This window comes from Drosophila erecta, unplaced genomic scaffold, assembly GCF_003286155.1.
Source record: "Drosophila erecta strain 14021-0224.00,06,07 unplaced genomic scaffold, DereRS2 tig00000000-arrow-pilon, whole genome shotgun sequence".
NCBI classification, from domain to species: Eukaryota; Metazoa; Arthropoda; class Insecta; order Diptera; family Drosophilidae; genus Drosophila; species Drosophila erecta.
This window is the reverse complement of record NW_020825194.1, coordinates 22390535-22403978: the sequence shown is the minus strand read 5'-3', so window position 1 is coordinate 22403978 and position 13444 is coordinate 22390535. Positions and strand designations below refer to the sequence as shown.

The 13444-nt window shown below is 45.0% G+C and overlaps 2 protein-coding genes across 2 annotated transcripts; both read right to left on the bottom strand.

The window, feature by feature from the left end:
• Positions 1–354: 354 nt before the first annotated feature.
• Positions 355–6412, bottom strand: LOC6554003. Its single transcript, XM_026983979.1, has 7 exons — positions 5846–6412; positions 2908–2994; positions 1383–2844; positions 1218–1328; positions 853–1165; positions 690–789; positions 355–628 (listed from the first exon to the last, which is right to left on the bottom strand). Exons 1-7 carry the CDS (start codon positions 5874–5876, stop codon positions 570–572), a joined length of 2163 nt encoding a protein of 720 aa, XP_026839780.1. The 5' UTR covers positions 5877–6412; the 3' UTR covers positions 355–569.
• A 1359-nt stretch (positions 6413–7771) lies between these two features.
• LOC6554004 (glycine receptor subunit alpha-4) lies at positions 7772–11892 on the bottom strand. The gene is made up of 5 exons (XM_001979473.3): positions 11563–11892; positions 9737–9824; positions 9225–9679; positions 8461–9107; positions 7772–8397 (listed from the first exon to the last, which is right to left on the bottom strand). Exons 2-5 carry the CDS (start codon positions 9805–9807, stop codon positions 8116–8118), a joined length of 1455 nt encoding a protein of 484 aa, XP_001979509.1. The 5' UTR covers positions 9808–9824; positions 11563–11892; the 3' UTR covers positions 7772–8115.
• Between the last annotated feature and the right edge of the window lie 1552 nt (positions 11893–13444).

Genomic DNA, 13444 nt, shown 5'->3' with positions numbered 1-13444 from the left:
TGCTTGGCGCTCCCACGCCAAACGAATACTGCGGTTTATCCAAACCCACTTAGCTATGGATCATTGGCTTCTGATTGCGTAAGATCACTAACGATTTCCATTACTACAGAACTACCTATATACACTGCACTAACTAACTGCAGTATATATGTACATATGTGTATACATGTAGGTATAGAATTCTCTATGTATCACTCAGTCTTTTCATTAGAGATTGGCATGGAATGCATGCCGATAAGATACACATATTTCCAGTTAGTAAGGCACTGTTAATCGCAAGTCACATTTGAAACAGCACTTTAAGATACTAAAACATTACATATAGGAACTTCCAGGGTCTGGAGCCGCACTACATTTCGTTTACACAGTTTATTTATCAAAATTAAATATAATATATATTAATTTAGTCAACAAACGCCATCATCGGCGATGGGATGCGGTTAATAAATAGTACACTGCTTAGATCAGGAGGGGATGGTCATTAAGAGTACATAGACTAGTGCGTACCTAAATCTAGGCTACAGTTACGGCTAAGGTGGATCGGTTGGATCGGTTGATCGGGAAAGCGATTAGTCCCTCGTGTGATCGCGTATCCAGTCAAGGTACTCAGTGACTCGAGTATAGACACCTGAATGGGCATAGAAAATGGTCAGAAGTGCCTAAAGTAGTTCGTCTGTAGTGTGACGTACCTGGATACCCGGGCTCACCACACTTGTTGCCAAAGGAGACCACTCCCAGTTGAACCCAGTGGGAGTCATATCGCATCATCAAAGGGCCGCCGGAATCGCCCTAGAATGAACATAAAAATAGGTTTTGGATCCTCTGTGAATGGACACTCCTATAGTAGCTCACCTGACAAGCATCCACTCCACCATCGGAATATCCTGCGCAGATGAAGTTCTCGTTGATGGGCTGGAAGTAACTACGGTCGCAATCCTCGTTCCGCCAGATGGGCAGTTCCGCCTGCCGCTGGCTGGTGGACTCCTTACCACCATAGTAGGTGGTGCCCCAGCCCACAACGGTGGCTCTACGTCCGGGAAGCCGCTCCTTGGGCGGCATCCTGATTCCCTTTGGCAGGCACACAGGAATCACATACTTCGACTTTCGCACGGGCTTATCCAAAACCAGGATGGCAATGTCATTGTAGAAACCTATGCGGGAGAAGCTGCGGATACACACGTTACTAAACCATCCACTTTAGGTGGACCAAGACCTACCGCTCATGGGTGCGCACTTCCTTGACGGCGAAGGTCACGGGATCAGAGGGCTCGGCATCCGTGGACAGATCGATGTCCCCCAGGCGAACTGTAAACTGTCGAGCAGCAAATCTAGAAGAAACTCGTTATTGGTACCATCTAAATGGATGATTTACTACGTCTTACGGCTTCTGGCGCGAGTCCCGCGTACAATGTGCTGCCGTCAGGATATACTTGGTGCCAATCAACGAACCGCCGCACCAGAACTCGGTGCGCTTAGGTCCATGGAGGAAAATGGCCGCCATCCAGGGCCACTGACCATTCGGGGCCTCCACTCCGCCTACAATGCGGCCCGATGAGTACTCCTGCTGACCGCACTCATCGGGGTCCACAATGTTGTTGCCGATCTCTTCCAGGCCCTCTGGCTCAAGAGGCGCCTCCGTCGTGGTGGTCGTGGTGCTCGTGGGCGGTTTCTTCTGGGGAATGAGCACGAGGCCGGATGTGGGGCGCGTGGTGGGGCGAACAGTGCTCTTCTTCGTGGGTTGCGTGGCCTTGGTGGTGCTGGTGCTGGTCGTGGGACGGGTGGTCAGCCTCAGAGGCTTCTGCGTGGTCAACACAGTGGAGGATGAGGAAATGGGGCAGCACACGCCCGGCACATAGAGACTCTTGAAGCACAGAGACTCCCTCAAGCTGCTGAGATTCAGCAGCAGGGCGGGACAACTGCTGAGATCCTCGCAGCGTCCTCTCCTCCCACTTGGCGTCTTGCAGTAGTTTTCCACATCTTTCGCGGTTCCTGCCTCATCACTGGCATCTGCCAACTGATCCAAGGGGCTCAGAGTGACCGGTGCCTCTGTGGTGGTGGAGGAGGTGGTTGTGGTGCGCGGAGTGGTGGGTATCTTGATCTTCTGCTGCGATTGCTGCGCTCCCTGGGCTGCCGGAACCGGGACTCCTTCTTCACTGGGCTTCTTGACCTTCTGCTTGTTCTTATTCTTCTTCTTTTTCTTCTTCAGCTTCAGCTCCTTGTTCTCCACAAACATGGGAGAAGAGTCATCCATGCCGATCCTTTTGGTGGCCACTTGGATGGCACTCAGATTGGCGGGCTTGCCAGCTGGTAGCAAGCTATTGGCAGAGAGCGTAATCGGTAGGGGATCCATAAGTTTGTCGGAGACTCCTGGCAGGGGTTCCGATTTTCCACGCGGCGAGGATGTGGAAGAGGGAACCACTTCAGTGGTGCTCAAAGCACTTGTGGCTGAGCTGGCCGATCCAGCTGACTGGCTTTTGTCCTGGCCCGCATCCTCACTCTGCTCATCGCCCTCCGTTTTGGCCTGATCCTGTCCACCGCGAGTTATGTCCACCAGCATGTGCCCCACGTGGTTTAGCGCACCCAAGGTCTCAGAGATGCGATTAAAGGTGGATTGCGAGAGCAAACGGGGCAGGGACTCGTTGCTGCCCTCGGACTGTTCCTCGTCGCTATCGTAGTACTCGCTGGAACCCTCAACGTCGTCGTCGTCATCCTCGTCATCCTCGTAGGTCGAGCCGGACTGACTGCTGCTGCTCACACTGCTGGCCGAGCTCTGGCTCTCGGCTAGGTCCTCGCTCAACTGGCGACCCAGTCGTCGGTCGTGCAGATGCGGCTGGAAGAAAGACGCTGCCTTAAGGGTTTAAGTTATGAATGTCCGTGCACAGCATCCTGCATCTTGATCGCACTTACCGTCGTTGGTCAGATGGAGCGGTTGCTCCTCATCGTTGGCGTCACCCGACTGCCCCTGAGCGGTCAGGAGTGTGTTCAAGGAGAGTACTGAAACGGTGATCAAGTATATTGATATAGATTCGCCACATTAAATCAAATGTTACTTCTTCAATAAATTTACCATCTGCAGGGGTGTAGAATAACACAACTAATGAACCTACGTAAGAAGTTTAGTGCGCAGCTTTGAAGTGGAATTTTATTCTCTTACAATATCATACTAAGACAAAGAAAATTGAGCACTGCCTTCAGAGATAAATCTATAAATGCTTAGTTAGGCGATCCCAATGCCAATCAATGAGTCACTAACTTTTTCAAAAGCCATTGAGCATTTGTTGTACGCCCACGCAATATTTGTAATACATTTGGTAATACATGACTTTCAATTATTATAGTCCAACTAATATCCAATTAATATCCAACATACATATCTACTTACAAAAGCTTTGATAAGGGAGCCTAGTAGCTAAGTTATCGATTTTCCTTTGCTTGTCCGCTCTATAAGATTATTTTATTATAGTAAGCTACAAGTGCCAAGGCAAAGAAGTCAAAGAAAATACGGCGTTTTTTCTTTCAATTTGCTTTCATTCGCTGGGTGCACTTGCGAGTTATGAAACGCACTGTAGGGTCTGAAAGCAGGAAGCACTGGAGATCCGCGAAACTCACTCAACAATGGTCCTATGCAAAGTCTTTCGGTTTTGTCGCCGGTTGAGTAATGTCGCAAATTGGCATTACGCATCTGTGCTCCGCCCCCGCCTCCCTAATGGGAAAGTATGTCGTTGTTCAACTGAAGCATTTAATGTTTATTTAGTTGTGAGTTTACTTTGCTTGGCTGCCGTGACATAATCTCTGCTCGTCGGGCTTGGATTGCTCGGTTTTTTGGTGGGCTTTTCTCCATTTGGCCAGTGAGTTGGCATTTTTGGAGGAGAAGATCTGTCCGCGATGAGGAACTTCCTCCCGGATGATTCTTTATGTAAGTTGATGGGCGCCAAGGTCGCCAAGAGATTTCACCTCGCAGCGAAGGAAAACAAAATTGATTGTCTTAAAGTGATTTCTGTTTTATTTCGCCTTTTTCTGCTTTATTTTGATTATCTTGCTTTGCTTTTATGCCAGATTCGAACGCGGCTCATTAACATTTTTCGAGGTGTGCACTGCAACTTTGCCACTTTCACTTGGAATAAAATTGCCCATACCAAATGGCACTGCTTTACTTTGTTGCTGCTCACCTCAACACAATGAAATATTGGCCAATTATAGGGCTTATATAGACATGATTTCTTCGGAAAAGTGAATGCCCCGGAGGCCCTAGACAGACTAAGCACATTCGCTGTGGATTCGTGCTCTCTTTTCGGTTCATTGTTAATCATACTTTTGTGCATTTTGACCCAAAAAGATAAAAGTGAAAATCGGTTGAAATATTCTTAAGCGGCATGTCATTAATCAAGATCAATCTAGATCGTTTTTGGTGAGTTCTACGTTGGATAGTTTAAGAATGACTACTGATATTTGTTAATTTACTGCTAATGACCTGAGTTAAAAAAGAATTAATTAGTTTACTGCTCCATGTTTTCTTTTTCACTTTGAAACTCTGTTCAAAATATCAAAGATAGAATTTAAATTCTGCTTTTTCGAAGAAAGAATGTTTTATTTTAATAAAAGACTGGTGAAACAAACGTTGACTAACAGGATATAGGGTATAAAAGGAATCTTAATCATTCTTCATCATCAGAACTAGACTTTTCGGTCTGTCCATGTCCGTCTGACTGTCCTTATGAAAGTCAAGATCTCTGGAACCATAATGCCTTGACATTTGAGATCAAGCATGCATTCTGTGCAAGTTTCTTTCAGAACGTTGCCACGTCCACTGTAACGCCCTCAAACCGCAAAAACTGCCAGGTTCTATCGTTATTTAAAGAAAATAAATTTCATTCTCTCACTTACAATAGTTGGATAGCGAGTATCTGATAGTGAAGGAAATGAACTACAGCATGCCTTTTATTAGTTTTGTGTATCTACACTTGAATGACAAACAATGTTTGTAAAGATAATTTTTTATATTACCTATTCGAATTCCCCAAAATCATAAATGCAATTAACCAAGCCAGGAGTTTCGTCTGCTCCGAGTAACCAATCTTGCTATCATTGCTTGGCTTACGAAAGTGAAAATGCCGAGGAAAGCAGTTGAAATGTCAACGCTGCAATAGCAGTTCATGGAAAATTTCAAGCTAATCCGCGCAGAGGGGCCAAAAAGGGGAAATTGAAAGAAACAGCGGCTGCATTAACTTCCGAAGTAGAAAATTAAAAATTGTACACTTCATGGTCAGGCTAACGGCAACCCGCCTGGAGTTTTGGCAACCGGCAACAGCCAAACTGACCAAACGGACAACAAATTGCGGCGTTGACAAGTTTTTCTTTCTTTTTTTTTGTTTATTGCATAATATATGGTCAAGCCTGGCGTTGCGGTAATACCAAGAAACACGTACACAAGTGTACTCTTTGGGCCAGGGGAGATCTGCGATTGGCCTTGGTGGCGTTATCTATGTGATTTGCATGCCAGCTGGTTTTCGACCTGTCTGTGACGTCACCGAGCGGAAGTTTTATTGGCAGTGGCAAGCAAAGAAAGTTGCAAGCTACCTCACGTTGCACGAATAATGATGATAGCCACAAAGGAAAAAAGCAAGCCACAATCAACAGCTGCATTCGGACTTTCGTCGGATGCGCAACATGTTCGTTGCCTAAGTCTTTTGTTTTTCGTTGATGCTCGTATATTTTGCGCAGCACATTAGCACAAATTAACCATAATAAGGTGATAGACGGTTACCAAATAAATTTGGGATGCCCAAAACTAGGTTAATTATCGGTTAATTTTGGGGACAGTCATGTTGTTATTTGGAATACCAACCCAGGCACAGCAGAAACACCTTCGTTTGCATCTTGCCAATCGTCAACTTAAAATGCAGTCTCCGTTTTCAGCTCACAAAGCCGTTGAACATTTGCCGAAAAATGTGGTAGTTTCGTTCACTTTTTGTTTACTATTATTTAACACACTCGACGAACGGCAACCGGAGCGATGACGAACCCAACGAAAACTGCTCTGAACGAAATGGAAAGTGTTAAAAAGTGTTAAGCCGCGGCGACGTTTCTATAGCTTTTCGTTATCTGGGCTTAGCTGAAACACAATTTAGCCTTGGTGTAAGGTTTAACGAGCTGCCAATTGCTTTAATTGAATTTTGTAATATTTATCTTTATTACGCCCGATCAGATTGCGAAATGGATTGCGAAAAGTGCACGAATTTCACTTTTTATACGCCGGTTCGAGTCGAGCAAGGCGTTTTATTGGTAGTTTAAGCACCGAAGTCTTATGATTGGGTTTGTTTGTTTCGGGCCTTTTAAAGGGTTTCTTCGAAGTGGGAACGGAGTGCGATCTGCTGCTTCCGTGTGCCGTTGCTGCCCGCGTTCGACTGAAATTGAAACTGAAAATGCAAAAGCCGAAGACAACACCACGCCAGCAGCAACAACATAACATTTTGTGGCGTCGTTGTCAGGCAGCTTTGGCCTTTAATGTTGTTATTGCCGATGGAGCATTTCGTTTCGTTTTCGTTTCGGCTCTTTAAAGGGGACAGGGCGGTACAAGGGGGAGCTAAGAGCCGCGACGGTAGCCGCGAGGTTGTCGGCTGGATTTTTACTTTCTTCAGACTTTGGGCATTGTGTGTGCATGAGCTGGGACTTTGGGCGCTCGGAGAGTCACTTAAATTGGGTATTTTCCTTGTCGAACACAATTCATAATTCAACCAACTTAGCCATCGTGCGTTCCTTGAAACCACACTCATCGAACTCATTCAACTCGGCCATTAGGTTGAGCAAATTTACATTCAGCACGCCCACATAATGCTGGGCCTCAGGTATTCCCCAGTCCAAAATACATACATCTGAATTTGCGCAACCTTTGCTTATTTTCCGCTCTCGAAGCCTCTGCCAATGCAATCCACTCAAGTACTGTGCCCGTGTTCAATGTGGTTTTGGGTGAATCATGGTGTGGATTCCCCAAAACGAACAGCGAGTTTTTTGGCCTGGCCTACTTCAAATGCAAATGCCTGAGCCGCAGACATACACATGATTGATCATTGGATGGAGGGGAGAAACCCATAAAAATTAGGAAAATTTAAGTGGAAATATGGAGGTGGTGAATGCTTAATTGCAAGGCTACTAACGCCATTCCAGATCTCTCAAATCTGCCACCTCCTCAACAGCTCCCAGCTGGTATCTTCATCACATCTTTAGCTGAAGTGCTGGATTTTGTTTTCGTTTTTTAACCCTATCATAGTTTTTGCTCGGGCGTCACTAACGACCGTGAAAAGGCAAAAGTGTAGAGCGTGTGACCAACATAATTAATTGGGTATTCATAAGACTGTTTCTCTTCAGCCCGCGGCTGTTTGACGACTTCGAGCGGTAGAAAATCGAGCAAGTTCCATTGTTCCTCCGATGCTGACACCTTTAAAAGAAAAAGCAGCGCGAAATAAACATAAAACTGGTGCTGTAAAAATATATGGTCTTAAGAAAAGGGTGTTAAAAGCGAATGTGCTAGCCAAGTGGCTGAGAAATGGCAATTCAAATGGGGCAGGCAGCCAACATCTTACTTAAGTAAAGGAATCTTGAGTAAAGGAATCCTTTTTGCAGAGCTTACTTCAAGCTTTTGAACTGTGAAAGCTTTCCCTATCAAGGGTTTTGGCACAAACTATTTGGAGCCAACGTTTTAGTACTGATTCGCCAAGAAGACTATTAAATTTTCTTGATATAATCGTGCTTAGGAATTAGTGACAGCGCCTTGAAATGGATTCTCTATTTATTTACAATTAAAAGCATTTGTTTGAGACATTAAATTACAATTCACTTAGTCTACATCAGCTACTACGCCCTTGATTAACTTTAAGCATTTTAGGAATTGAATTGATTATTTGTAATTTATCCTGTAACCACATCTCTGTCCCTTCTGTTTTCTTCTGGTTCAACAATCATCTATGTTTAAAATTCATTGACTTAAAGCTTGTGCGTGAAAGCTTAGATTAAATTTGCGATATACGATTCGATATATGCGAACAATCAACGTTTAACACTCGGATGGAGTGCCAGAGAGCTAGCGAATGTATTTACAGGGCACAGTCGTCGCAGTCCTTATAGATACTCGTAGAACACACACCAGTAGATGCCATTCAGACTGGCGAAGAGGGCGGGGAAGAGGACGCGCGATGACCGATCTATATATATAGCCCGCTTGAGCCGCTCCTGGGCGGGCGTGAGCTTCGGCTTGGGCAGCTCCGGTTCCGGTGCCGCCGGCGGAGGGGGCGGTGGCGGCGGGGCAATGGTCGGGGTCAATATTATCCGCGACTCCTGGCGCGGAATCCACGGACCATCGGCGTCCAGTGGCGGCCGCACCACGCGACGTGTGGTCACAATCTGAAAGGATGCAGAGTTATGTTTTCATTAAAAGGAAGCCAAGAAATCTTACTCCAATCTTACCCTTCTGTTCTTGGTCATCTCGTCGAAGATCTTCTCAATCTTCTCGATTTTTTCATCGGCCAGTGGCAACATAGTGGCTTGCTGCTTGCTGGCCGCCGAGTTGCTGCCCCCAGGTGGAGCACCCTCGCCCTCCTTCTTGGGCCCGTCTCCGGCCACAGGCTTGGGTGGATAGGCCATCGGCTTGGGAATGGGCGTGTCGCTCAGGACGATGTTTATTAGACAGTACTCCATGAGGGCCATGAACACGAACACCGTGCAAACGGACATGAAGGCGTCCACGGCCTTGAGATAGGAAACAGGTGGCAAGGACGACTGCGACTTGGCGTGTTGCGTTGAAAGCGTTAGCAAGGAGGTGACCCCCAGAGTCACGCGGGCTGGCGCTGCCTCCGGCTTGATCCAGAAGGATACCCAGGACATGATGACTATCATGCAGGTGGGAATGTAGGTGTTGAAGACGTAGTACACCAAACGCCGCTTGAGAGTGAACACCACCTCCAGGCAGGTGAAGTTGCCCGTGGAATAAACCTGGGTGCAATCCGCCGTTTCGTTCCGGATGAGTGCCACCTGGGGCAGCTCGATGTTCTCGTCCACCACCAGGGGCGTGGTGGGATCCCACTGGAATATCAAGTCGTCTGTGGTGTGTGACACTGGAAGGGGGGTTGGAATTTAAATAGTGTCTAAAAACCTGTAGAAAGCGATGGATAATGGATCAGCGATTTCTATTCAGCTGATTCACCATTTAAAACAAGTTTACGAAGTCTTACGGCTTTCCATTTGCAGCTTGCACTCCTGAGTGTCATGTGGATAAATGGCAAAATTCATGATGCAGGACAGCTTCAGCGTTAGCTTGACCATGTACAGAATGGTCTTATCCTTGTACAGCCACATGTAGTGATTGGGTATGGTCATGGTCTGAAAGGTCACAGACTTGGCGTTCTTGAAGAACGAATCCGGCCGCCACATATTCTTCAGCCAGTCCACCTCCAGCAGTCGGTATTCCTGTGTCATATTCTCCGGCAGCCGCAGGCGATGATCCTTCCATGTCTGAGCGAAGAACACATCCGCCACATAAGTCATCGAGTTCTCATCAATGGAGTCCAGACCCATCACCGTCACATGGAAGTAGACTATCGTCGGCTGACCCTCCTTCTTCGGCGGTCTCATCTTATCGTAGCGCTTGATGTCCTCCGGAAGGATGTCGGTTATGGCCAGACTTTGTCTGGTTGAACAGAAAAATTCAGTAAGATATTTGCTCGTTGTTCGGGCTTATACTCACTGAAACTCCCCTTTGGCGTAGTGCTTCATGCAGATGGTGCAGATCACCAGAATTACTATTTGGAACACCATTTCGATGTGAGCTCTTTCTGTGTCGAAAATATACAATGATGTTCTTTTGCAACTTTAAAAAATGTAAATAAACCTTTTTATAGATTTTCTTAATAAAGAACGCTAGCAAATCAATAATCTGTTCGAAAAGCGAATATAATAATTTATATTGTGCAAATTGGGATTGTTTCAAATTGGGATTTCTCGTATTTCCGTATCTGCAGGAATTATGATTGTAAATAATCCTTTTTATGTATTTTCTTAATAAAGAACGCTAGGAAATCAATAATCTGTTTGAAAAGCGAATATAATAATTTATATTGTGCAAATTGGGATTGTTTTGAATTGGGAATTCTCAAATTTCCGTATCTGCAGAAATGATGATTAAACTCTAATGGTTCCTTTTCTATTGACGCATTGAAATTATCCGAGACCTCCTGAAGCCCATTTGTAATAAGAATGAACATACTTTCAGGGTTCTTCCTGCCCAACGGGTTACAAAGGTCTACGCCGATGCAAACAACTTGACGCGATATTCCGGTCTCGTCCGTGACCTTGCCATGAGGTGGGAAGGATCAAAGGCTTTCGAAGGGTCGTCCTGGCATTGACAATGCATCGAGAGCGATTGGCACGAAAATAGCAACAATTATGCCGCTTAACCAAGTAAATAAAACAGGGGCCGAGACCAGAGACAATGGATAGCCTCGGCATTGGGAGGCCTCCCAATGAATCCGAGTCCGAGTGAGCCTGGCAACCCTGGCCGCAGGACATAGACAGCGATACCTGCCGTCGGCCCAGTCGCTCGCTGCACAATACCGTCTTAATTCACAATTAAAGCCACTCGAGGGGCGCAGGCGGTGGGCGGTGGGCGGGTGGCGAACTGCGCCTTAAGTGGCCATGCGCCTTTTCATGCGCCCGCGAGGATGGGGGCGTGGCAGTGCACCCGCCCACGGCGCACACGACGAGCACGGCAAAGAAAGCGGGCAATGGAGGAATCCTGCCAATGCTGCAGAGCCCCCATTAGACAAGGACAATTGCCACGGCACTCGGCGCTGCACAAGTCTGAGGATTTCTTTCTTCTCGGCAAATTGGGGCAACTTAAAGAATCAGCGATTTTAAATAATGAACTCATGATTAGACCGCAATAAATATTTGCTTTAAAGCGGAGATGGCAAAATTGGTTAGAGATCACATGTTAGTGACACTGATAGTACACACACCCAAGTCTTTCAGAACTTAAGCCCCTACGTATGACAATGCCAAAATTGAACTAAAATTAATTACCAAATCTCAAATTATAAATAAAATGTAGCATTTAATGTAAAAAGAAACTAATAATATTATTTAGTAAACTACAACAAATTAAGTTCAATTCTAGATTCTAAACATACACATAATATTAATTCCGTTTATAAGCTTGTAATTTCTTAATTAAATACTTAATAGCACTAAGTCAATAAATGAAATAAATAGTACACACTTCAATGATCTCCTTGTAATATAATTTAATTTTTGGAAAAATGTCCAAAAAATATGATTAGAAACATAAAATGTAATTTAACTTATTGAAATACATTGAATACAGTAGCAATCATTTTGGAATATTCTGATACCAATGCCAAACTTGCTTATTGCTTAATATTAAACAAAAAATATCAAAAGTATCATAAATAAATGATATGTTTAAATATTTTTACTGTGGGCAATAAACTGGTTTTAAAATATCAATCTAAAATCTTCCACACAAGTTACGATGCACACGGTTTCGAATCTTACACAGTTTTTAGGTGAATTTCGAATAGCTTTCCTCTTCAGTCAACTAATCTTTGCCTGTTTTTCGAAGCAATATATTTCTGTTGGATTTCTAGAATCTTCACAGAGATTACATAACCATCAGCTTGACGCCACAAAGGGCATGATTAAAAACACCGCTTTTTATAGACTTCCCGAACGAGTTTTAAATATTTAAAAGGACGTCAACGAAAGGCTTTCTGTTTAATGAAATAATCTGAACACTTCAGCATTTAATAGTTCACTGGAATTATTCTTGGAAATGTAGTTTTTCCGTTGCGAACGTCTTGGCAGTTCAAACTTTCGCTGACAACTGACAGTTGGAGGCGAACAGATTTGAATTTAAAACGTTGCCAGGCACGAACGCACAGTTCACCAACGAAGGATGCAGGATGCAGGATGCTTGACGAGATGTTGGTATAAGGGTCCGTACGTGTGGGTGAGTCCTTTTCCGACTGGTGGGGAACAACAAAAGTGAAAGCCGCCAGAAACGCGGTCTTTAATATTGGGGAGAACAAGGAACTATCGCAAATGCATCTATATATAGGACAGGCAAATATCCTTTTGCCAACCAGGGCTGCAAACGCCATGGGCCTGTGTGTTTGTCACTTAACATAATTTCCTCGAGTACTTTGGCATTGCCTCCATTTGCCACATAATCTGGCAGGCTCTGTCGTCATCGGCATTGTTGTCGACTCACCCTTCTCGCCCAGCATGTGCGAGATGATGCGCCCTAGGATGTGGAGGGCAGGACCTTCAATTCCCATCACGGCAAGACGCGACATATGTCTATTGATTCGTTGCAGTTGTTTCAAGCTTTTATTTGTCCGCACTTGTATTCCTTAGTTTCGAGCATTTTTCAATCAATTTAGTTCGTTAGTCCTTCCTTAACAAGTTCTCCGCAAGATCCAAGTGCCCCAGAAGTGGCATTTGTCGCAGCAGAAGTTGGGGCGACTCTTGGGGACACAGGCTAATGAATGCAGTGCCTCGGTAATCCTTGGATCCCTGTCTGACGTCACACGGAATGAACAATTGGGGCAACATCGAGTTGAAATTGAACGCCAGAGGAAATCGCAAGCAAAATCCAGTTTAATGAGATGATTAAATCGGAGAGTGAAAAGCAGAAGGAGGTAATTTGGATGGCTTCCTTTGAAGCAATGCATACTTATTTCTGCCAGGACTACATGCTAAGGAGCTTAAGAAGAAGTGAGGATCTTCTACAACGCAAAAGGTTTTAACAAATTATTTAAGCCACACAAGCATTTCCTTGCGAATGTTTTTATTTGTAATTTCTACCCCTTTACTTTATGTTTAAGAAGGAAATGCGAATAAGGGTGTTTGCTAAATAAAACATTCAACATATAAGAGCTACATTTGAAGTGTTTTAACTAAGATCTGAAATATAAACTTGATATACTAACAAAAAAGATATATTTTCCGGCACAGGCGTACATTTGTTGTGTAATTTAGGTGCCTAATTTGTAAACAAGGTCGTTGTGATTCAATTTGTAATTGCAAAAATCATAAATAACAAACCCTTGGCTTTCCCCTCGAATTGCTGCCGACCTTGATGCGGCTCGCACCCACCACACACATCTGAGGCTGTTTCTGTATGCAGATTTTGTGAGTCCCAGAGACCTGCCACGCCCATTCGCCCGAGAACCACTCAACGCCTTTCCGCAACACTCTTGAACCGCTTCCATACATCCTTTCTGTCTTTCTGGCCTCCGACCGAGCAAGAAGAAGACTCGTCGTTATTAAATTATCTCTGATGCGATAATAGCGCACTTAGGCTACCACCACACCTCATCGTCTTCGTCCTCGTCCTCATCCGCATCTTCATCGCCATCCTAAGCCACTCCCCGCC

Excerpts from the sequence above, each read along its gene's own strand:
- LOC6554003 (XM_026983979.1), bottom strand. The coding sequence starts at position 5,876 with ATGCAAACGAAGGTGTTTCTGCTGTGCCTGG. Across the intron at positions 1,329-1,382 it reads CGGGACTCGCGCCAGAAGCC|ATTTGCTGCTCGACAGTTTA; the intron begins GTAAGACGTAGT and ends AGTTTCTTCTAG. Across the intron at positions 1,166-1,217 it reads GAAGTGCGCACCCATGAGCG|CTTCTCCCGCATAGGTTTCT; the intron begins GTAGGTCTTGGT and ends GTGTATCCGCAG.
- LOC6554004 (XM_001979473.3), bottom strand. The coding sequence starts at position 9,807 with ATGGTGTTCCAAATAGTAATTCTGGTGATCTGCACCATCTGCATGAAG. Across the intron at positions 9,680-9,736 it reads TACGCCAAAGGGGAGTTTCA|ACAAAGTCTGGCCATAACCG; the intron begins GTGAGTATAAGC and ends CTGTTCAACCAG. Across the intron at positions 9,108-9,224 it reads CAAGCTGCAAATGGAAAGCC|TGTCACACACCACAGACGAC; the intron begins GTAAGACTTCGT and ends CCCCCCTTCCAG.